The sequence below is a fragment of the Primulina huaijiensis genome, chromosome 9, assembly GCF_012295235.1.
Source record: "Primulina huaijiensis isolate GDHJ02 chromosome 9, ASM1229523v2, whole genome shotgun sequence".
Classification (NCBI taxonomy): Eukaryota; Viridiplantae; Streptophyta; class Magnoliopsida; order Lamiales; family Gesneriaceae; genus Primulina; species Primulina huaijiensis.
The window spans coordinates 1,470,951-1,496,514 of NC_133314.1; the positions used below are offsets into that span (position 1 = coordinate 1,470,951).

The 25,564-nt window shown below is 32.0% G+C and overlaps 2 protein-coding genes across 2 annotated transcripts; both read left to right on the plus strand.

The window, feature by feature from the left end:
* The first annotated feature begins 6,250 nt into the window (after nucleotides 1-6,250).
* On the plus strand, nucleotides 6,251-8,398 carry LOC140985084 (DNA polymerase kappa-like). Its single transcript, XM_073452838.1, has 5 exons — nucleotides 6,251-6,667; nucleotides 7,106-7,217; nucleotides 7,316-7,641; nucleotides 7,772-8,091; nucleotides 8,190-8,398. The coding sequence occupies exons 1-5, from the start codon at nucleotides 6,536-6,538 to the stop codon at nucleotides 8,311-8,313; spliced, it is 1,014 nt and encodes a 337-aa protein (XP_073308939.1). The 5' UTR covers nucleotides 6,251-6,535; the 3' UTR covers nucleotides 8,314-8,398.
* A 10,513-nt stretch (nucleotides 8,399-18,911) lies between these two features.
* LOC140984295 (vacuolar-sorting receptor 3-like) lies at nucleotides 18,912-25,042 on the plus strand. Its single transcript, XM_073451594.1, has 12 exons — nucleotides 18,912-19,498; nucleotides 20,353-21,045; nucleotides 21,119-21,207; nucleotides 21,321-21,390; nucleotides 21,462-21,545; nucleotides 21,687-21,763; nucleotides 21,840-21,921; nucleotides 22,297-22,379; nucleotides 22,476-22,542; nucleotides 23,680-23,808; nucleotides 23,902-24,011; nucleotides 24,656-25,042. The coding sequence occupies exons 1-12, from the start codon at nucleotides 19,189-19,191 to the stop codon at nucleotides 24,758-24,760; spliced, it is 1,899 nt and encodes a 632-aa protein (XP_073307695.1). The 5' UTR covers nucleotides 18,912-19,188; the 3' UTR covers nucleotides 24,761-25,042.
* Nucleotides 25,043-25,564: the final 522 nt, after the last annotated feature.

Here is a 25,564-nt window from a genome sequence, read left to right on the forward strand (position 1 = left end):
TGATATTTTGATTATATGTATGTATTATAAATTTTGGTAAATATAAGAGTACATTATTTTATATAATATAAGAGTATTTCAATCCGATCTTTCAGTTGAACGAATCTGTTAAAATTGAATCATTCTTTTAAGATAAACCACGATAATCCATCCGAAAAACATTGACCTAGAGGACAATAATCCAACAACAGCAAATTGAAGATGATGGGGATGATTTGCAGCTCAGTGCACTTCTTTCCTCTTCACCAAATAAGAAAGTTGTTGCAATTAACCCCTCAGATGTCACCTCATATGAAGATATCCTGATGATAGAATCAGCTGAGACTGCTTTTATTCGAGAGCTTGTTCAAGAGATAGTTGAAGTGGCAATGACTGAGCATAATGATCCAGTATCAGCTTAACACATCATTAGACTGTAAAAGAACCGGCTGATTCACAAATCTTACTGATTGATCAACCAGGACCTTCTACCAGTCTAGCCCTTCAATTGGCTGGTCTATCTTCCAAAGAAATGCCTCCAGTAGAGCCATCCTCACCTGATCTGGACTAAACTGATGGAGCAAATTTGGATCAGATCAGTTCTAGTCTCACTGATATCTCCTCTTCTATCACAATCCTTAAAAGAAGCAATCTGAATACTGAAGAAGCCTTAGAATCATTCAAAGACAAAATGCTCAAAGATGTGTCAGAACTATCCAGAAGTATGATTGATATATCTAGTTGTCTGGAAGAAATAAAAAAGACAAAGGCAGTTATTGCTACTCATCTCGGTAGGCAAATTCAAGCCAATAACTTTCAACTTTGCACCAAGATAGATGACGTTCATGCTAATTTTAACGAAAAGATTGATGATGTTAATTCTTAGTTAGCATCTATTCTCGCCTACCTGAAGCCACCATTTGGTGTTGACAAAAAGGAAGAAGAGAAGAAGTCAACTAGTTCGGTATTTCTAGTCAGCCTAGATCATCTACTAAGCCACAAATAAATCTACCAGTAAGTTTAGAAGATAATCAGTGTCGATTCAGTTAGTCATATGTTCAGTTGTATATATTGTTGAAAATTTATGAATTCAGTATTTTGACATAATTTTGTCAAACATCAAAAATAGATAAATTGTTGGAACATTTTAGTTTTGGTAAATGGAAAAAGAAACCTCACCAAACTGAATTTTATAGGTAAACTGAACTTCGAAATCTAAATGATTATAAACCTAACACTAGTTAAATTTTGGCTTTGAACCTAACACTCGTTAAATTTTTTTAATCTTTATCTATATTTTGAATTTGTAAATAACCAAATCACATCTAACATAAAATAGACGGCATTCACCCACGGTTATGTTGTTTTGAATTTTAAATATACACCCGCACAATCAACTAACAAATATAATTTAGTATATGATAATTAAATTATTTAATTAATTTAATTAGTTTCCCAAGTAAAGTTGATTGGAATATGGTACTAATATTTTTATATGATTTAACAAGATATATATTTACTTTCCATAACTATTAATCTACTCAATAATTTTCCACGGTAAATAATAACTTCAAATATTTTAATTACAACTATTCAGGAAATTGGTATTATAAAATATTTCCTTGTATTTTATATATTTGCAAATATATATTATGGTTTAACTCTATACAAAAAATAAAATAAAAAATCAGAAATTATTAATTTGACGATCCAATTGCAAACCTATCGGCATCTTGCTGTTTGCTTCATTTTAGTTTCAGGTATCAATGTTTTAATTTAATTTTGATTTTTCATTCGAAGTTCGTATAAGAAATATGTAAAAATGAGTCTAAAATTAATCAAATATCAAGCACAAAGTTCTTTAATTTCATTTTTCGGTGTGGAAAAACTGTCTTTTGGTTATTCTAGCCTTTATTTATTCTGCAGACAATTTTTATCATTAGACTCATGTCCATTTTATAAAAAACATTCAACCGTTATTCATTTATTTTTTTGTGGTAACTAAAAAAATACGCAATCCTTTGATATTTTAAAAATATATGAAAAAAATTAGTGTTCTATTGATATTTTTAAAATTGTTTCACTTATGTATATAGGTTGTTGGGGGTAACCGGGACACTTGCTACATGGATATACTATATTCATGCGCTTTCGAGTGCCCGGCCCCGGGTTCGTGTGTAACTACATGTGCTACCGTTGTAGGTGGGCTCGAAAAGATCGAGCCAGACTAGGTGAGGTTAGACGGTTTGAGTTGTCGCCCTAGTATATTTTATTGTGATTATTATTACTATTGTACACAATAATCAGTAGTCCCTGTCGAGTGATGCAAATACCTAGAATAAAGGGCTGTGATAATTAATTAGACTGATTATATTTTCTAAATAGTATTACAGAGTAAAGGGCTATGATAATCACTATCAAATATCAATAGAATATGGTAGAATGAAACGCTTATCATTTTGACAAAAATTATAGTTGTTAGTCAAGATGAAACATTATTTACTTATATTTGTGTCAGCGCATAGTGCATCTACTTGGTTGCTAATAGGTCGGATTTTTAAGCTTGTGAATCCGGAGATATGCATATTTATCTGCTAATACTGTCTCATATCTTTTAGAGATGAATCTTACCATTTCTCTACTGATGGCTTTGTCTCTAACAGAGACAATATTACCTCTTAAGATATGACGTGACTCTTTTACGACTCACCTAGCCAACCAGATCAAGTGACGCAATCTCAACAGCTTGATGCACGATAATTTCTCAGAAGGTCGCTCATCTCAATACCAATGTTCTAAAAAGCAGTAGGCAGTAGGTGGGCGGTTACCTACCGCCTAGCGCCTAGGCGACTAGGCGGGGCCTAGGCGGTTTTTTTAAAGCTTAAATTCATTAAGTGGTTCATGAGTATTATGTTTGTATATGAAATATATATTATTATAAAATTGTAATCATAAATATATATTAATAAATTTTTATATATGAATCATCCACATCAGTTTACTACTTTACTACAACCGTTGTACAATGAAAATTAAATTTGTTCAACATTTTTTCCAACATAATATATTGATATTAAACCTAAACATCTAACTCTTCTAGTTCATCTCCATATTTTTCCAATACTTCTTTTGTATCGGATTCAAACTCAAAATCCATGGCTTATTCCTCTTCTTCATCCGATACAAATTCTTCTTCGTGAAGTTCCCTTACATATTCAACATTTGTCTCAACATCTTCATCTCCACCATCAACAATTCATCCTTGTGCCATAATTGTAAAATCGCCTAGGCGGCTTTCACGCCAGGCGGCGCCCGGACCGTCTAGGCGGCCGATTAATATGGTGGCACCTAGAAGTTTCGACTAGCCTAAAATCGGGGCGGTTCCTAGGCGGTGATTTTTAGAACACTGCTCAATACTATTCTCACTTATACATACTTAAACCGACTGAACTAAAGTTCGAATTTTATCAATAATTGTTAAAATGAAAATTTCACATAGTTTTTAATAGCTATGTACTGCGGCACTTCAGATTTTTTTTTTGTTTTTGTCTTTTTCTCCCCTAACGTCTTTTCTATAAGTTGATCATGCTTGCTTATAGTAGAGCTTTCAAGCACATTTAGTTCTATTTTCACCTGCAAGTTGATAAAACCCGATGGTCGAATTTTACATTATTAGATCGACTCTATTACATAAGTTGATTCCTAATTTTTATCTCACATCATGAGATAAGTATATCTACCAGAACAAACGATGTCGAGACAAGAGTATCTTTATTCCTTAAATTATGTTATAGAAAAAACAAGAATTTTTTCCCTGAGCCCCATTTTATCCCATTTCTGTATCATAGAACTTTGTAAGCCGGCTTGGGTCGTGAGTACTTACTTATATTTAAAACCGAATTCTTTCCAATAAAAAATTTCAGTAAACGATAAATCATCACAATACGATAATCTACTCGCGACTTAGATTTCATTTGTCCAATTTACTTATAATCGAATTTTTTTCATATATATTTAAGTTGGTAAAGTTATACATATGGAACATGTGAGCAAGCAGCAAGAAAAAGAGCATGAAATCAAATTATAGAATATAATTAATTGATTTCATAACATGTTATCCATATTTGTCTAAAAATCTATCACAATATATTGTGAATAATTTCAACATTGTCTAATTAAATATTCGACGTGATTATTTTTATTTATTTTTTATTAATAATATCTTAACTATTTTATTTAATGTGATTGGGGACAGAAGAACCAACAACTACAACGGGTAGTATATCCTCCTCCGCTGAATTGATGGGTTCTACATAATGCTCTAACCAGAAGACTTCCCGCACGCTCTTGACAAACACTCATGCAAGACTGGTCATCATCCATATCACAAGGTTGCTCGATAATGTTAAGGCACACCGGCCTTTGCTCGTCAGCCCGCGATCCTGTATTTCCAAAAATTAAAATTTATAATTTTGGTATCTGTATTTCATCATATTTCAGTTTTTGTCTGCTACATATCTTTGATTATTTTTTATTTATTTTTTTGCAATTTTAATCTTTTTCTAAAAATGTTGTTAATGCTGATGCATGTGGTGACACGTCAGAACTCTCGTGAAAAAAATATTAAAATTATCAAAAAATGAGAATTTCCCCATGAATGCTATTATAGCAAACACAAATTAAAATACATGTATATTCTAAATTTTCTTGATCAATACAGACACACACACAAATCTCTTGCTTAATCAGTATAAAATGAAAATTCAAATATCATGTAGGAGTACAAAATTTGGAGCCATTTTTTAAATTATAAATTAAACCATTAATCGATATCGATAATCGAGTTCTAATCGAACCTGAAACGACGAAAACATAGATCGTCAAAAGAAAAAACAATTGCCAAAGCCTTGCCATTTCCCTCCGGATAGTGAAATTATTTTCCAATCTTTTTTAATCCTAGAATACTAAATTGAAAAACGGAATATTTTATACTGGATGAATATCTTTTACATGTCCCATTTTTATATATATAAAAAAATAATAATAGTAATATTACATTTATAATTTGTCAAATATTAAATTTATAGTAATAATAAATTTCTGATTTATTGCAATCACGAAGTTAATTGGTTTGAATTTTTGAAATTTGATTTGATTTTTATGTATATTGCATTTATCTATTGTGAACTACTTTAAGATTTTTAATACCCATATATTAATTAGACCAAACTAATTTAGCAAATCAATTCTGATTCCCTTTCAATTTTATATATATATATATATACACACACTATATTATTAAGTTTGAGACCCTTAGAGTAACTACCTTAGAGGACATCAAAATATTTAATTTCATAATTACCTTTCTTACCGTATTAAAAACCTCTTCAAGTCACTCCATATTTTACATAGGAAAAAAGTAAACAAAATTTTCTTTTAAATCAAACAACTCTTCTATGAAAATAATTTCGTGTTAATTTTTTAGTATAATTTGATCAAATTAAAAATAATAATAACAATGCAACGCGTGTGTATCTTTTACTAGTTTTTATTAAACTGGACATAGAGTTATCAAAATTTTGTTCGTTGTGTTAGATTATTGTTTTAAAAATTTAAAAGTAACAAACACTTTGATTTTGAATTTTAATAATTTGTTAAGCGTTGAATTTATAATTCTTCATTTCGATTTTATTAATTCAAATTTCTTGTGAAAATAACTTTTAATACATGTTAGGATCAGTGGAGGTGCTTTAGATGGGATGAATAAATATTTTATAATTTTCTTCACTTTTGGATTTAGGTAGCTTTCTATTGTTGTTAGCAGCAGATGTCTGATTTTGACCTTTCAAAATTCAACAGACAATTGATATACAATGCGGAATGAATCTACCAAGACTTTGCGAATGAATACAAAAACAGTAGTGTAGTAAGTAAGACACGAGAATTTTTTTTGGAAGTTCGAAGGATAGATATCATATATGTCTTCCCTTTTTATGTTTCTAGATGATATACTCATAAAAAACTTTGATATATACAGCTTCTGTAAACACCAACTTCAGTATGTTTCTAGAAGGTATAGTCATAAAAAAAAACATGTTATTATACTTGCTTTACTATCTTCTTCAGTTCTTCTTCTTCTTCAAAAAAAAAGGTCATCTCACAATTTTATCCCAACCTCGGGTGATGATGATTTGGTATCGTAGGGTATTTTTTGTAGGAGCTTCAACAAATCCTTATGGATGGGGGAAGGGAGTAATTATATGCTTCTAGCCAGTTGCTTTCTCGTAGTTGCTGGACTTCATGACTTTAGTGGCTTACTATTCAGCATCAAGTTTTGATATGCCAGTTTGATTCATCATTGATGTAACATGGATTTGTCGACTTTCTGATATACATGAAATTTTTATGGTGTTGGATGGCCGTTTCGCAAGATTTGAATGTTCATTTTCAAAATGAGTAGCCGAAACAAGACCTTTTAAGTGAATGGTTTTGGTGCTGGGTGGTATCTCATGTGAATGCTGCACAAACTATTTTCTTTTGCAGTTATCTTGATGTTATGTGCATTCTCAAAGTAATATGTAAGGATCTGTTTACAGTTGATCTTGCTGAAAATCTCTCTGCTGACTTGAAGAAAGAAGGCTTGTGCGGGAAAACATTGACATTGAAGTTGAAAACATCATGTTTTGAGGTACTGTTTAATTCATAACTGAAATTGTGTGCTTGAACCCTCTTTCTAGAGATTGTTTATCTACAGTCTACACATGTACTTTTGCTAAGTTCATTTTCTACTTCAAATGTCATCCTACAGTAAAATTATTGTTGCTTGTATCCTTCAGAGGTCAGCTTTAGCCTTTTATGCTTTTTTTAAAAAGGAATTTATCTTTAGGGTCCTTGCCAACCCTCTGCTCCAGTGCTTCTGCCTTGTTTTTCATATGTAAAAGAACTTCTCATGCTGTTGCAATCCATGTAAAGGTTACATGAAACCAACCGTGCCTGTGCTTTTCTCTGTTATCGAAGCTTTAGATAATAGATTTGCTTGTTTATGTTCCCTCGTCTTCGGATATTTATTCCACTTTATTTGAAAGAGAGATTTGTATGCATGTTATCCACTAATTTCAGACTTCAGGTTCGAACTCGGGCAGTGACTTTGCCACGCCACATTTTTTCAAGTGAGGATATTTTGAAGCGTGCAATGATGCTTCTTAAAGCTGAATTACCTGCATCTCTCCGTCTGATGGGTAAGGCACTCCTTTTTTCGCATCGATTGTCAAATATTGTTTCTTGACACTTTTCTGAAGTGATGCACTGAACTTTGAATTTTTTCCCCTTCTTTCAGGACTACGAATGTCACAATTCACTGAAGATGGTAAATGTGTTTCAGTAGACCCTAAACAAAAAACACTTTCTACCTTCATTGTTACAGATGATGCAATGGGAAGAAATTTAAGAGACCAAAAGCTTTCGCAGTTCAATCTTAAGGATGATACTTCATCCATAGGCAGAGGAACCGGTTTCTCTAATGATACGAGTTTATGTGAATCGATGGATTTATCCAATGTCCACCAAGTACAAAATCTTGGCCACCCTGACTCCAAGAAGGGCCAGGTCGTGGTGGAAGATGGGGAAAGTTTAGATCTTCAGATTCATTGTTCGAGACAAAATGTATGTTTACTAGTCCTGGCTGTTTTTGGCATGGAAACAACATAAAAAACACTGAAGCTTTTAGGTTGCTTCTTACCTAGTCTCCTTTTCTTATTCCAATCAGAAGTTATTCAAAATCCTTGTTCCTTAGGCTGATGACCTCAGTACAGAGCATGGTGCAATAAAGATGGTTCCAACCGGTGCTTCAAGAGATTCCCCTTCCATGAAGCACGAGGACAGCTGCCTGGAAAGACAGAGAAGAGTAATCGGCTGCAGTGACGATGAACCAGTGTCATTGCATGATAACAAACCTTTTCTTTGGTTGAACGATTACATATGCTCCATATGTGGTATCGAACTACCACCTTGCTTCATCGATGAAAGACAAGAACATTTTGATTTCCATCTAGCTGAGAGGCTGCAAGAAGAAGAGTCGAGCAGTGTTCTGAGAATTCCCACGCCTAGGAAAAGGTAACTGATCCATTTATTGCTTTTTTCTTGAGCCAAGAGTTTCCCCTTCGCCCCTCATAACCGAGTGAAGAATCTCGTGATCTTTGAATATATTCCAGGCTCATCCACGAAGACCATAAAGCGATCCACCGTCAACAGAAAAAGAAGTCCAAAGCCTCTCCTTCGAAAGGTACACACGTTCCAATTGACATGTTCTTTGTAAAGAAAAGTCAAAATTTATGAGATTTTATGATAACAATTAATATTTATTGTGTGTATCAAGAATATTTATTGTAAGAGAAATATTATATTGCAATAAGTAGTATGCTCGTCAGATCTAATTAATCTCATGAGATTCGTAATTAAGCGCACCTCCGTGAACCCATCAGCAATAAATAAATAAATAGCAGTAAATTGATTCCTGAAATTAGACTAAAGCAAGCAATCAGACACAATTGATTTATTATGTCTGCAGTATTCCCCTCCCTTTTTCTTGGCAACCCAACTAAGCCTATTACTATTTTTATCAAAATTCATCGTATATCAACTCACTATAAAAAACTTAGGTAATAAATTAGATTTAAAAAGTAAAATAACCTTCATTCTCGAACTTTACTAGTCGAACAATACTTCAAATAGCTCCCAAATAGGTTAGAAGATTTCGAACCAAACTAAAACTTCCTTTCGAGCCGAACTCGAGCCATAAAATTCGAGCTTCGAATCGAGCTTGAGTATACTTAATTCGAGCCAAATTTGATCCTTGATATTTGGTTGATTCAGTTCGTTTACATCCTCAGTGAGACCAGCTAATTTTTTGTAATTTTTATAATTTAATTATTCTTATATTTATTTTATTAGTATTAGAGTATATTTGATTTATATTTTTTACATATATATATATATATATATAATTATATTTGATATTTTGATTATATGCATGTTTTTAAAATTTTAATTCATGATAATTTTTTTTATTATTTATATATTAATTACAATCTTTAGAATTTATATATTATATTATTATTTTATATAATATAAGAGTATTTCAGTCCGATCTTTCAGTTAACGAATCGATTAAAGTTGAACGATTCTTTTAAGATAAACCACGATGACCCATCCGAAAACATTGACCTAGAGGACAATAATCCAACAACAACAAATTGAAGATGATGAGGATGATTTGCTCCTCGGTGCACTTTTTTCCTCTTCACCAACTAAGAAAGTTGGTACAATTAACTCCTGTGCAGACATCACCTTATATGAAGATATCCTGATGATAGAATCAGCTGAAGCCGATTTTATTCGAGGGCGTGTTCAAGAGATAGTTGAAGTGGCAATGACTGGGCACAGTGATCTAGTATCAGCAGAACACATCAGTCAGACTGCAGAAGAACCGACTGATTCACAAATCTTACTGATTGATCAAGTAGCACCTTCTACCAGTCTAGCCCTTCAATTGGCTGGTCTATCTTCCAAAGAAATGCCTACGATAGAGCCATCCTCACCTGATCTGGGCATAGCTGATGGAACAACTTTGGATCAGATCAGTTCTAGCCTCAGTGATATCTTCTCTTCTATCACAATCTTTAGAAGAAGCAATCTGAATACTGAAGAAGCCTTAGAATCATTCAAAGAAAAAAATGCTCAAAGATGTTCACAACTGTCCACAAAAATGATTGATATATTTAGTTATTTGGAACAAATAAAAAAGACACAAGCAGTCATTGCTACTCATCTTGGTGGGCGAATTCAAGCCAATAATTTTCAACTTTGCACCAAGATAGAGGACATTCAAGCTAATTTCAACGAAAAGATTGATGATGTTAGTTCTCAGTTAGCATATATTGTCGCCTACGTGAAGACACCATTTGGTGTTGATAAAAAGGGAAAAGAGAAGAAGTCAACTAGTTCTAGTCAGCCTAGATCATCTACTGAGCCACAAAAAAAATTTACCAGTCAATTTAGAAGATAATCAGTGTCAATTCAGTTAGTCACTTAGTTCAGTTGTACATATTGTTGAAAATCAATGAATTCAGTATTTTGACATAATTTTGTCAAACATAAGAAAGGGAAAAATTGTTGGAACATTTTAGTTTTGGTTATTGGAAAAAGAAACCTTACCGAACTGAATTTTAGAGGTAAATTAAACTTCGAAATCTAACCGGTTACAAACCTAACTGATAAATCAAGTGTGAATGATACCATTAGCTAAATTGATTCTTGGTCGACTGATTTAGATCCACCGATAGTCTATCAATCAGAATGAAATATTTTCACTTTCTGGTAAATTAGTCTGATATATGATTAAGGGTCAGAGTCAACTGATAAAGCTTTCCGTATTTACCGATTATTGATTAAGGTTCAGAGCTGCAGTCATAATTCTGCATATATCATAAAGGATGATGATCTGACAACAAGGCATCCATATTCATGAGCGGATATATTTGGAATAGGTTCTGTTGCCAGTTGTACGTATAAATAGATCAGTTAACCTGAATCAAAACACTTATGACGCTTTATCATACAAAAAACTGATAATCTCTTTATAAAGCTTTCAAATCCATACTAAAAATCAGCACACCCCGATAAATCATTATCGGTTTAGGATCACATTCGTGCTTAGAAATTTTTAGTACTATTTGTAATTGAAAGTAAGAAGTCTTATTTCTCAAAATTTTTTAGAACATAGTTTTTGCTAAGAGTTTCAGTCAGAAAGTGTTTAAGTTCTGCTGAAATGATTGATGTCAAACGGCATGTAATTATCAAAGTCTTTTAGTGCACGTCTTCCACGAGCAAGAAGGTGTGACATAGGAGTGTTGAAATATTCGAACATCCAGAAACAATTTTGCATTCAGATTACTTTTTTCTTTTATTTTGCTCAACATTCTACACTCATTTCTACTTAGTTATTTGTTTAATCATTTTCAGTAAGCCTACTTCATCACATATCAACTAATTGATTTGCTAAAAACTCTATTGACAAGAATCAAATTTTAATGTTGTTAATCCAACTGAAATATATTTTTTGATTAAATTTATTCACATTCTCTCTAAATTCTGGTTTCGAACCTAACACTAGATATTTTTTAAAAATTTTTTTTATCTATATTTTGAATTTTAATAAATAACCAAATCACATCTAACATAAATGGACGTCATTAACCAACAGTTGTGGTGTTTTGAATTTTAAATATAGACCCACACAATCAACTAACAAATATAATTTAGTATATAATAATTACATTATTTAATGAATTTAATTAGTTTCCCAAGTCAAGTTGATTGGAATATGGTACTAATATTTTTATATGATTTAACAAGATATATATTTACTTTCCATAACTATTAATCTACTCTTAATCTAGTGTGAATAATTTTTCTCGGTAAATAATGACTCCAAATATTTTAATTATAACTATTGATGAAATTGGTATCATCACTTTGCCAGACACTATAGCTGTTAGAAAATGCGAAAATGAAAATTTATTTCTTCATATTTGTGACAGCGTATAGTGCACATACTTGGATGCTAATAAGTCGGAATTTTAGGTCCATGAGTCCGGAGATATGTGTGTCTATCTCCTAGTATTATTAAATATCTTTTAGATATCAGACTTATCATTTTCCTACCGATTGATCTATTTCTAGCAGAGATAATATTACCCCTTAAGATCTGACATAACTTTTTTATGATTCACCTAGCCAACCAGATCAAGCGACGCGATATCAACAGCTTAATAGAAAAGAGCTTCTCAGAATGTGGCTCATCTCAATACAACTATCACTTATATATGCTTAACTCAACTGAACTAAGATTTCGAATTTCATCAATAATTTTTAAAATGTAAATTTCACAAATTTTTAATAGTTATGTACTGCGGCACTTCAGATTTTTTTTTTCTTTTTTCTTTTTATTTCCCAAAACGTCTTTTCTATAAGTTGATTGTGCTTGCTTATATTAGAGCTTTCATGCATATTTAGTTTTATTTTCACCAAATTTCAGTAAACGAGAAATCATCACAATACGATAATCTACTCGCGACTTAGATTTCATTTGTCCAATTTATTAATAATCGAATTTTTTTCATATATATTTAAGTTGGTGAAGTTGTATATGGAACAAGGTGAGCAAACAGCAAGAAAAAGAGCATGAAACCAAATTATAGATAAAATTAATTGATTTCATAATATTTTATCCATATTTGGCTAACAATCTATTCACAATATATTGTGAATAATTTCAACATTGTCTAATTAAATATACAATGTGATTATTTTTATTTATTTTTATTAATAATATCTTAACTATTTTATTTAATGTGATTGGGGACAGTAGAACCAACAACTACAACGGGTAGTAATTCCTCCTCCACTGGATCTATGGGATCTACAGAATGCACTAACCAGAAGACTTCCCGCACGCTCTTGACAAACACTCAAGCAAGAATCGACAAAACTTGGATCACAAGGTTGCTCAATAATGTTAAGACACACCGGCCTTCGCGCGTCAACACGAGATCCTGTATTTCAAAAAATCAAAAGTTATGATTTTGGTATCGATCTTTCCTCATATTTCAGTTTTTGTCTGCTACATGTCTTTGATTTTTTTTTTCTTTTTGCGATTTTAGTCCTTTTCTGAAAATGTTGTTAATGTTGACGTGTACGATGATACATGAAAACTCCTGTGAAAAGAAGAATAAAATTATCAAAAATTAAAATATGCCAGAGTAACATTCAAATTCGACAAGATATAAGGACAAAATTTAGAATTTCCCCATGAATGCTATTATAGTAAACACAAATTCAAATATCATGTAGGAGTACAAAATTTCGAGCCATTTTTTCAATTATAAATTAAACCATTAATCGTTATCGATAATCGAGTTCGAATCGAACCTGAAACGGAGAAAACATAGATCATCAAAAGAAAAAATGATTGCCAAAGCCTTGCCATTTCCCTGCCGGATAGTGAAATTATTTTCCAATCTTTTTTAGAATAATAAATTTAATAACGGAATATTTTATACTGGATGAATATCTTTTACATGTCCCATTTTTATATATAAAAAATAATATTAGTAATATTACATTTATATTCTGTCAAATATTGAATTTATAGAAAGTAATAATAAATTCCCGATTCATTGCAATCACGAAGTTAATTGGTTTGAATTTTTGAAATTTGATTTGATTTTTTATGTATATTGCATTTATCTATTGTGAACTACTTTAATATTTTTAATACCCACATATTAATTAGACCAAATTAATTGAGCCAATCAATTCTGATTCCCTTTTAATTATGAGTAGGTCTCTTGTGAGATGGTCTCACGAATCCTTATTCGTGAAACGAGTCAACCCTACTCATTTTTACAATAAAAAATAATATTTTTGACATAAAAATAATATATTTTTCATGGGTGACCCGAATAGACTATCCGTCTCACAAAATTGATCCGTGAGACCGTCTCATGTAAGTTTTTGTGTTCAATTATATATTTTTTTTTATTAAACTGGACATAGCATTATCAAAATTATGTTCGTTGTGTTATATTATTGTTTTTTAAAAAATTTAAATTAACACACACTTTGATTTTGAATATTAATAATTTGTTAAGCCTTGAATTTATAATCCTTCATTTCGATTTTATTAATTCAAATTTCTTGTGAAAAATTCCATCTAATAATTACCATTTTACGAATAATTCAGTAATTGGTTTGACTAATCAGAAAATTAATTCGTAGTCAAATCGACTTACAATATTTTCCAAATAATTTTATATTACGTCGCAAGAAGAAGAGTCGAGCAACTACAATAAGATTCAAAGAACTCCACTCTGCGTAATCCTCTCCCAATAGGAAAAAATCAGGTTCGAAAAATGATAATAAAATAAAGATTGTTAAAACTATAAACCACAAGGTTTATTATTATTATCATAATATAATATTATTCATTTATATCAATAGTTTAATTAATTTTGATGCCTCACTCCTTGTAATTAGTAACAAGGAAAAATTATAGTTTTGGTTATTTTCATATCATACGTGACTTATATGACAAAAATAAAATCTATATTATATATATATATATTAAAATTAATATAATTTTTAAAAATGAGTAGCAATGTTTTAAAATGGGATTAAAAATATTTTGTTTTTTTCTTTTATTTTTGCTCAGGTAAATTTTATTGTATGTAATATATATTTTATTCTCATCATGTGAGCCACTAAGAGATCGTCGATAGCAAATATGTAATATTCAATTTGTTTAGTGGCTTCAGACCAAAAATAGGACCAAAAAATTTCAATTTATTTGATGAAAATCAAATTTTAACAAATTGATGGACTAAAACACAAAACAAGTTAAACTTACCGAACTAAAATGATAATTTTCCCTAGTTTGGATACCGTTGTCTCACATCTTAAAAATTTAAAATTTAAAATGAGTTTATAATGGACTTACAATGGACTTCTATAGCAACTTGGGTTAATCATTTTCGTAAAGCGAGGACGAATACGAAGTAGTTGCTATAGGAGTCCATCATGCAGTCACGCAGGCGTGGGCCGGGGCTCGGGACGTGACAGAATGGTATCAGAGCCAGTCATCGGCAAGGAAGACCAGGAAATAAATTTTATGCGGGGCAAAGTGCTACGTGCATGTGAGCCACCTCTTGAACCTGCGGGGCAAAGTTTTACATGACGGGAGCCACCTCTTGAACCTGTAGGAGCCACCTCTAGATTCTCGGCGCTGGTGGATCGAGGGGTCAGGCTGCGACGAGTACGTCGCGTTCTGACGAAAGGGTGATTGTGATACCCTTGTCCCACATCTTAAAAATTAAAATTTTAAAATGAGTTTATAATGAGCTTACAATAAAATGAACTTTTATAGCAATTTGAGTTAATCATTTTCGTAAAGTGAGGACGAATACAAAATAGTTGTTATAGGGGTTCATTATGCAGTCACGCAGGTGTGGGCCGGGGCTCGGGGTGTGACATACTACAGACTCATCAATAGTGTTTATGAACTGACTCGAGGTTGTTTGAATTACTAAAGAAACTTGACGAAACATAGGTCAAACCATGAGATCACCTCGGTCCTCGACGATTGAGTCGAGCTCGGCCACAAGATGAGGGCTGCAAAGTGAAACTATGTATGATCCTTGATTTGCTTGCCATTTATCATTTCTTCAAATGTGCCATAACATATGGGCCAAGTCAATGATATTCAACTAAAAAAAGTTATGATTGCTCATCTTATTATATATAGAGTTACATGATTGTAGTGAACTGCACAAATAATTCTCCAAAACTTCAAAAAATAAAGTTATAGAAATTCTTTGGTCGAGATTAATTATCGGGTACATCCTATATAAGGTATCATATAGCGAAGAACCAATTTGTGTCACGTGCACAACTCAGTTATGCACAAACATGACTATATAATGGAATTATATGGCAACTACTTTGTATCTATCATTTATTTACAAAAATGATCTACCTAAATTAGTTGTTATATGAGTATATTGTATCTCGTTATAAAAAAATTCAAACATCCGATTTTTGTCCATGTGAGACAAGATACTACAAGTTGGATGATACAAGCCGAGACACTTGTAGTTTCCAAAGGAAAATAAGTTTTAATACATGTTAGGATCACTGAAGGTGCTTTAGAGGAGATGAATAGACACTTTATAATTTTCTTCACTTCTAGATTTAGGTAGCCTTCTATTGTTGTTAGCAGCAGATGTCTGATTTTGACATTTCAAAATTCATCAGACAATTGATAGACAATGCGGAATGAGTCTACCGAGACTCTGTGAACAAATACAAAAACAGTGGTGAAGTAAGTAAGACACAAGATTTGTTTATGGAAGTTCGAAGGATAAAAACCTTATATGTCTCCCTTTTTTCTGTTTCCAGCAGGTATAGTCGTTAAAAAACTTTGATATTTATAACTTCTGTAAACATCCACTTCAGTAGGAGTTAACACTTTCTACTGAATTTATTAGTATCGACTTCTTACAGCTTTATAAACAAACTATTGAAAAAAAAAAAAATTTGTGTCAGTTACAAAAACTCATTCAAATGGTAATACAAATATGAGATTACGGATAGTATAAAAATAGCACATGACGATCTCTAAAAAGATCTTATATAACTTTGTGTTTGTGTTTTTCATAATAATTCAGTATAGCTTTTTGTTAGCAAGATATTATCGTGTGTATATTCTTTGAATTACAAGTTGGCTTATTTATAGACAATCTTCAATGTTTGGATCTGAATGGCTATAAATGAGCCGTACCTGGCCGTAAATGTGATCATACAACTTTGCCATTTGTAGGGGTGTCAAAACCCGACACGACCCAACACGAAAAAAATCAGGTTCGGGTTGGGTGGGTTCGGGTTAGTGCTGGGTTAGACGGGTTTCGGGTTGGATCGGGTTGGGTCGCGGGTTGACCCGAATATTTTTTTTTTGAAAATATTACCTATATTTTTATATATTGTATGTTTGAAAAAAAATTATTGTATATTTATATGTTAAATTTTCATCATTTAATATTTATTTTGTATATTTTTTATTTTTTTAACATTTGTTTATTTGATTTATTAAATATACTTTTAATTTTTTACAATTAAACTTTCAAATTTAAATCGAAAATTTTGTTATTATGTGTTTAAATTAAAATATTATTATTATTTNGTGGAAAATATGATATCATAAATGATCGTTTACATATTTAGTAGTATGAGAATGATCAATAATACTTTTTCATTCAACTCGGTAGACCTCGATTAACTATCAGATGTGTGCAAGTGGTATGCTAAACTTACCTGTTATTGGATTTATCAAAGTGCTGAATTTTAATAATCATGAGTTAATTTCTTATGACGAGAACATCTCCAAATGAAACAATTGTGCGAACCTTGATTCAATATATATAAAATCAAAGTCAAAGTTCCGAAATTCCGAGATTCGAAAAATGTTATATGTACAATAAGGTTACTACTTTTAAATTACAAAACCAACTCAAATGTTTGAAAGAAACAATTTTTAAAATAGTCGTTTATATTAAAATGCTATGAGGCAGTTTGATGATCTAAAATAGTGTATAACCGTACATATAACTATAATAAAATTTTAAAAAATATAGACTTCATTGTCATAAAATAGTTCAATACACTCCGAGAGAGAACTTCAAAAGTTTGTCTGCACTTCTCATGTTGTCACTTCAACATTTTTTTGGTCCAGACGGTGGGTCAAAGATGACAATTAGTCGGATTTGGATAGAATTTCGTATCATCCGTCTTCATTTTCATTTATTACATTAATCTTCATTTTCATCGGGTATTCAATTTCATCATCATAGTACCTATATGAGAATTAGATATGTATACCCTACTCAAATATCATATTATCACTTATAATTGCATTTTGTCAAATTTGAATTATTTCGAATAAATTATGAATATTTACTAAATTATTGAGTATAAAAATAAATAAAAATTAACAAATTAAACATTATAGAAAAAATAACAAATATAATAACTATTTATCCAAACATAATTATCAAACAAAAATAACATTAAATACATACTAATAATTTTCTTCCTTCCATTCAACTAATATCATTCAACAAAAGCATATTAGAATAACATCATATCCAAAAAATCACACACACACATATATAGTCGGATATTCAGGTCTAATATAAGTAGGATTATTTAATATCCGTCTTTATCATTTTAATCGGGTAAAAAATCGTCTTTATACTCTTCTTCTATCATATTTTCCGTCTAATTCGGAAGAAATTGACATCCATCTCTCCAGTCGACGTTCAAATGTCAACGAAACAATAATTTATCAAAAATATTTAGCAAAAAAATTATAATAATAAATTTCTAGTAAAAGTGAAACCAATTGCCACGTGAATAATGTGTAATTAAATAAATGGTATAGAAAAAAAATTAAATGGAGAGGCTAAAAGATATACACTAAATTAATATGACTTTGACCTCTAAGTCCAACCATATATATATATATAATGTGAGATGTAACTATTTTAAAAGACACTAAAATATTTAATTCCATAAATATTCTTTTTATCTTATTAAAAATTTTTTCAAGTCATTTATATTTTACATAGAAAATAATCTAAACAAAATTTTCCTTTTAATTCGAACAACTATTCTGAATTGAAAATAATTTCATGTTAATTATTTATTATTATTTGATCATATTAAAAATAATAATACATACAACGCATGTACATTTTTTATATATATGTGTGTATGTGGGCGCGTGTGAATGACGACACAAGACCAATCTATAAAGAAGTAAACAACTTGTGCATAAAATTTTATCAACAAAAATAATATATTAAAGGAAAATTTTCTTTTATAGTAAATGCCAATTATATATATATAGACATTGTCACACGTGGAACATGTCTTCACAACAAAATCCAGGACCATATATGTAAAAATAAATCTAGACTGTTTTTTTTTTTTTTAAAATATAGATGGTCGTATATATATTTTTAATAACACAAAATCAGTAGGATTATTTTATGTGTCAATTTTATAAGATATATTTTCAATTTGACTCGATTCATAAAAATATATTATTAGTTCATAATAAAAATTAAATTTTTTATTATAAAAATAGATCAAATTGTTTTTATTATAANTTGATTCGATTCATAAAAATATATAATTAGTTCATAATAAAAATTAAATTTTTTATTATAAATATAGATCAAATTGATATATTTTATAAAAATAGATTTATCATATCGTCAGTAAATATATATTTATTAATAAGCTAAAATGATAACATTAGAGGTAGAGGGGTTTGCAAGTTACTGCACTTGGGGAGACATAATTCGGTGACGAAGTCCAGAATGTAAAAATCTAACCTTTTCGCAGTTTTCCAATTCAGATTTGCATAGTTTTTAAGCTCCACAACCGACATCTCACGCATTGATTACACATTCAGTGCGTGTTTTCCTGACAATTGATTGCAGGAGCTCCGGAGAAGTGAGCACAAAACCCCCCAATATTTTTACAGATAATTTAACAAATTGCAGGTTTTATTGCTTCTTCTGGAATTCTTGGCAAATGGGGTGTTTCAGAAGATCAAGAAGCGCAGTCTTCCTTGGGGTTTTGCTTCTAGTTTTGACGGAATTGGTTGTGGGTCCGTTCGTGGTGGAGAAGAATAGCTTGAGGGTGACGTCACCCGAGGATTTGAAGGGTACTTTCGACAGTGCGATCGGCAACTTTGGGATTCCGCAGTATGGTGGGAGCATGGCTGGAACTGTGGTGTATTCGAAGGACAATAAGGATGGGTGCAAACCGTTTGGAGATTCTGGGGTTTCTTTCAAGGCCAAGCCTGGGGCTTTACCTACCTTTGTTCTTGTTGATCGTGGAGGTGCATGCGGTTTTAGAGATTCCCGTTTTGTGAATTTTGTTAATCTGAGCTTAAATTTGATAATTTCTAAAATACTCTCTGGGTATGATTCGTTTATGTGAATTATTGCGTGATGTGGTTATGGGTTGAGGTTTAATGTGTTTTTTTTTCCATTTTATGCTTAGTTGGCTACATGGTGATTGGATTAGGAGCTGTTCTTTTTTTTGGGTTGAGATATATTTTTTCCCTTTTTTGAATATCAGTGAGACTTCTCTCCTGTGATAGTGTTGGCCTATTTATGGCAAAAAACTTAATGGTTGTGAATTTCAGGTGTGCGTACTGTCACAGTCTGCCTCTTGGGTTTCATGTTACAAACAAACAAGTTTGTTCCACCATTTCATTGGAGTTTCATATATGTGCTTATTCGTGAGATTTTTTAGGACAAGGATATCCTCTCAGCCCTTGAATTAGTCATTTAGTTGACAAATGTGATTTGCTTTACTAATTTTGTTTAAGCCGTTGAAATGAACAGTTTGTCTGAGTTGACCCACATTTCTGTGTTAATTATGAAATATAAATTTTAGAAGCTCTTTCTGAAACCTTTCCTCTATAAATTTTGTTGAATAAGGTTCTATAGGTTGTGTATGCCTTTATATCCATTTGTTCGTAAATTGGATTTTTTTTTGTTTTCAAGTTGGTTTTGTTTATTGATGAAGTTGACTGTTGCTTTTATGTTGAACCAAAACTTCTTAGTAATAGTAAATACCTGTAATCTGTTGCCAAGTTCCCTTGCCTTAGAAATATTAATGTTGTTATATATGTTTCTATGTGACATAATTTTCACAAATTTTTAATAAATATCTATTGCACCGCAGAATGTTTTTTTGCTTTAAAGGTTTGGAATGCTCAAAATTCCGGTGCAGCGGCAGTTCTAGTTGCTGATAATGTTGATGAACCATTGATAACTATGGACTCACCTGAAGAAGATGTTGCGTCTGGAAAATATATTGAGAATATAACAATACCATCTGCATTGATTAGTAAAAATTTTGGTGAAAGGTTAAAGAAAGCAATCACTGGCGGTGATATGGTGAACCTGAATCTTGATTGGAGAGAAGCTGTTCCACATCCAGATGATCGAGTTGAATATGAACTGTGGAGTAACAGCAATGATGAATGTGGGGTTAAATGTGACATGTTGATGGAATTTGTAAAAGATTTTAAAGGCGCAGCTCAAATTCTCGAGAAAGGTGGTTATACTCAATTTACACCTCATTTTATAACTTGGTACTGTCCTCAGGCATTCGCTATAAGCAAACAATGCAAGTCTCAATGCATCAACCACGGACGATATTGTGCTCCAGACCCCGAAGAAGATTTTAGCTCTGGTTATGATGGAAAAGACGTCGTTCTCGAAAACTTGAGACAGTTATGTGTATTTAAAGTGGCAAAAGAGGCCCAAAAGTCATGGATCTGGTGGGATTATGTTACTGATTTCCAAATTAGATGCCCCATGAAGGAGAAGAAATACAATAAAGAATGTGCTGACGGTGTTATCAAATCATTAGGTAACCTTTCATGTTTTTTATTGTAATTTGTTTCGGTCTGGCATTAATCTGATCATTTTGGTTGGCGTATCAGGGCTTGATCTGAAAAACATTGAAAAATGCATGGGTAACCCAGATGATGATTCGGACAATCCTGTTTTGAAAGAGGAGCAGGATGCTCAAGTGAGTTTTGTAATCAAGTTTTTGAATCATTGCGAATTGATGTTCAGTTTGTTCTTGTTACGTTCCATGAGATTACACTCGTGTAAAATGTCTGAAAAGTAATTTATCTGCAGGTTGGGAAAGGATCTCGTGGTGATGTAACCATATTGCCTACAGTAGTTGTGAATAATCGGCAATATCGAGGTCAGTTTTTTTTACTGTCATAGGGTTCATAAAGCAGACAAAATGCTAGTCTTTAATGAGTTTGTTTTCAGGTAAATTGGAGAAAGGTTCCGTGTTAAAAGCTATATGCTCAGGTTTTGAGGAAACTACCGAACCTTCCGTTTGTTTGAGTGGCGGTAAGTTATTATTATTATTATTATTATTATTATTATTATTAATATGGCGATAAGTTATTTATAGAGTTAATCCAATGGTTGATGGGTACATGATTAATACAATCATGCATTAGAGGAGAGTTTCTACTTTCTTGACTGCAGATGTGGAAACAAATGAATGCTTGGAAAATAATGGTGGCTGCTGGCAGGACAAGGCTGCTAACCTTACGGCTTGCAAGGTGTTTCAGTATAATTTTAAGACTTTTACCTCCAGCTTGTATTAACTTTTGAAAGTATTTGTGTATGTGGATTTAGGATACATTTCGAGGAAGAGTGTGTGAATGCCCCGTGGTTAACGGCGTGAAGTTTAAGGGAGATGGTTACAACTCTTGCGCTGGTTTGTAAATAAATTTGATTTTGTCATTTGAATATAGCAAGTAGTGTCTATAACTTTATCAGAAAATTAGTGATCGAAGTAGCCAATTGCATCGCGCACACACAAAAATCATTTGATGTATCTACTATATTTGAAACTTCTCAAGCTTTATGGGAAATTCTCCACGAAGTGTGTCCCATGTTATGTTTTATGTTAACTTCTGGTGCAGCTGAAATAGGTAAAAATTGTTTCTGAGTGCTGAATAATAGATGTTGAACATAGTAGCTCAAATATGGACCCCATGACATTTGGTTCACAGGATGTAATTGGGCACTTATGTAAACATTGCAATGTAATTTGTTGGATTTTTTGAATGAAATTTTTTTTCATATGCAGCAACTGGTCCTGGGCGATGCCAAATCAGCCATGGAGGCTGTTGGCACGAAAACAGAAATGGAATCGCTTTTTCAGCTTGTGTGGTTGGTGATTCGTTAAATTTTGTCTCGATCTTTTTTCTGATCAAATATATGGATGTGATGGAATATTTTATATGAATAAATATATTTTGCCAATAGGATTATGAAGAAGGGAAGTGCATTTGTCCACCTGGATTTAAAGGAGACGGTGTTAAAAGTTGTGACGGTAAGAAAACCTTATGCATCACTCTTTTATATCCTACATTTTTACCAGAATATTATTTCCTTTCATTACTTGTCAAGCCATTGACCAAGTTCTTCTCTTAGCTGGATACTTCGCCATTGAGTGTTACTCTTAAGTTTAGTTACCATACCCAACGGCTGACTTAAAATGATATTGACGCTACACTTGTTGGTGGTTACACTATAATCTTTCATGAATGGGTGAATCTACAGCACCTAATACAAGTTTACAATACTAAATTACAACAAAAATTTACTGGTAGAAAACATATATGTTTATTCTAGCAGTATTTTTTATTATATTACAATTTTAACTCTTTATTCATTATACTCTGTAAAATCCTTTTTTTTTTTCATTTTTTTCGGAGCATACACATTAAATGCCTTGCTAATATCACAATTATTCCATGTTTTTAATACAGACCGATGTTTTAAGTAAAGTTTTGATGGTGCTGTCCAAGCTTGACTTAAATCTTGTTCAACAGGGCCACCCATGATCGAAAAATTTTCATTTTGTCTGTCAAATTTTTCCCTTGCTTCTTGCTGTTTGAGGTTCATTGTATCGACATGTTTTGCGAAGTCATCAAATGTTTTTCTTGTACAGTTTTTTTTTATTTTATGTTGTACTCATTGCCTTGACAATTGTTGTTGATAATAGTGATATTGTTTAATATTGTTGGGTAGCAACAATTACCTACCTTTACTGAACTGTGTGGTTATGCGATATAGTGATCTGAATGTGGCACTTGAATTGTAGTTAAAAGGCTCGAGTGATATTGTTAATACCATCTTTAGATTTTGGTAGAGGCGTAGAGCTGAAGGTGTTGGATATTACGAGTTGTATCAAAGCCAATGTCATTTATCATATTCCCATTAACAGCAAGTTGATGCGGAACAACAATTGCTTTTAGATTACTGTATGGGTGCCTATGTGGCACAAGGATCAAACCTAGATGTTCTGATTTTTGAGTTTCATGTTACCACCAATTATTACTTCGTTACAGTGACATGAGCTCGATTTTTCAAATAGTGTGTAACCAAATGGGGAGTTGGATTCTTGTGCGATTATATGTTGTTCCTAGTTTGATGTTTGCTCTTGCATTATTTTCTGACTCTACAGATATTGACGAATGTAAGGAGAAGAAAGCCTGTCAATGCCCTGAATGCAACTGCAAGAATACGTGGGGCAGTTATGATTGCACTTGTAGCGGGGACTTGTTATATATGTGGGACCATGATACGTGCATAAGTTAGTTCATCACAAATTCTTGTTACACTGTATGTATTTGGTCTCCTTTCGTAGTCTTCGAGTAATTTTATTCTCTTTTTTTTTTTTTTGCAGGCAAAAGGGCTACTGAGGTGAAGTCTTCTTGGGTGGCTGTTTGGGTTGTTTTGATTGGATTGGCTATCGCTTGTGGTGGAGCATATCTCGTGTACAGACATAGATTGAGGGTAAGTTTCTATGCATACATGTGCATGAATGTTGTCCTGGCAATCTGGCACACATTGACATTTTTGTTGAATATCTTGGCTATATTCGTTTTTTTTTTGGAAAATAATTTTAGGGAACTTGTTTAAAATGAATTGGAGACACTTGATTTTGTTCTTTTCTGCCGTAATATCATGTTACAAAAGAATATACCCTGTTATTTAGTTTTTTAATATTATATGTATGTTATCTGAAAATTTAAAATATATTATGTTGGTTTGAGAGACAATATTCAGCTTTATCTGTCCCCAGATCTATTATTTTTTACTATAAACATGGTATATTATCAAGATAGGGTATAGCCTTGCTAAAATAAGATTACGTGAATGAAATAATTTGATGAAAATAGCATGGCGTAGTATGTGGTTGTGTTTGAGCCAACTCCGTCCGAGCTGTTTTGTTATAATTAACATCGTTGGCCTCTTGGTTTCCAGACCTTTATCCGTATCTAGCCTTCAAAAATAAATCTAAAGCTCCTTAACATATTACTTCATCAATTCTAATGTATATTTTGTGGTTCCATCATCAATGCCAGCATATTTCCTTACCATCTTGGCACTATTGTGTAAAATCTTTGTAGTCTTGAATTCTTTTTCCGTGGTTGCAGTCATATATGGACTCGGAGATAAGGGCTATCATGGCACAATACATGCCTCTAGATAGTCAACATGAAGTTCCAAATCACTCGCACGAAGATCATGCTGAAAGATAAGCTCGACCCTAGTGCTTCACAAGGGTGGCGTAACCGAGTCGGGATTGTGTCAAAGGAATTTGAGAAAAGGTTTGGTTGAAAGAGTATACACTCTCTATATATATTTTCATCATGACTCTCTGTATCTTGAATGTAGTTAGAGTTGAACTTTGTTCGTGGGGGCCAAACTCTGTATTTAAATAATTGTTGTTATCTGTGAATGATGTGAAAGTACATGCCCTCTGTGTCACATGGAACTTTTTTTCTTTCCATGTAATAATATGATTTGGGAAGTTTTTAGAATGTCCAATGTTTCTGTTTTGCAGACAACGTTGGGGGTTTACAATCTTATTTTCTTGACATTTTTCTAACACCAAATGCAAGTATGGGTGTGTTTTAAAAAGAAAAAATGGTGTCGGGTAGACACTAGGAATACAATGTTCTTTTAACTATTTTATATAAATTAGTAGTCTTTCAACATCTGTACAGGTCGGATCTCGGGTCTTAATTGACCCAACCCAATCCCTACATATATAAAATGTGATAGAGTAAAACTATGAATACAATGTTCTAGTATCACTTGAAACACGACCAATAAGAGGGGGGAAAACCACAAAGTACACCGTTTATCGATGAAACTCAATAAAGGAACAAGAATCATTCGTCCTCGTTATGTAGCCGGTGTTTATATTAATATGTCAACAAAAAAGACATTAAATATGTGTATTGACAAAAACTTGTATGAGACGGTCTCACGGATCGTATTTTGTGTGACGGGATTTTTTATTTGGGTCATCCATGAAAAATTATTAATTTTTATGCTAA

Excerpts from the sequence above, each read along its gene's own strand:
- LOC140985084 (XM_073452838.1), top strand. The coding sequence starts at position 6,536 with ATGTGCATTCTCAAAGTAATATGTAAGGATCTGTTTACAGTTGATCTT. Across the intron at positions 6,668-7,105 it reads TGAAAACATCATGTTTTGAG|GTTCGAACTCGGGCAGTGAC; the intron begins GTACTGTTTAAT and ends TTCAGACTTCAG. Across the intron at positions 7,218-7,315 it reads TGCATCTCTCCGTCTGATGG|GACTACGAATGTCACAATTC; the intron begins GTAAGGCACTCC and ends CCCTTCTTTCAG.
- LOC140984295 (XM_073451594.1), top strand. The coding sequence starts at position 19,189 with ATGGGGTGTTTCAGAAGATCAAGAAGCGCAGTCTTCCTTGGGGTTTTG. Across the intron at positions 21,546-21,686 it reads TTCCGTTTGTTTGAGTGGCG|ATGTGGAAACAAATGAATGC; the intron begins GTAAGTTATTAT and ends TCTTGACTGCAG. Across the intron at positions 21,764-21,839 it reads CTAACCTTACGGCTTGCAAG|GATACATTTCGAGGAAGAGT; the intron begins GTGTTTCAGTAT and ends ATGTGGATTTAG.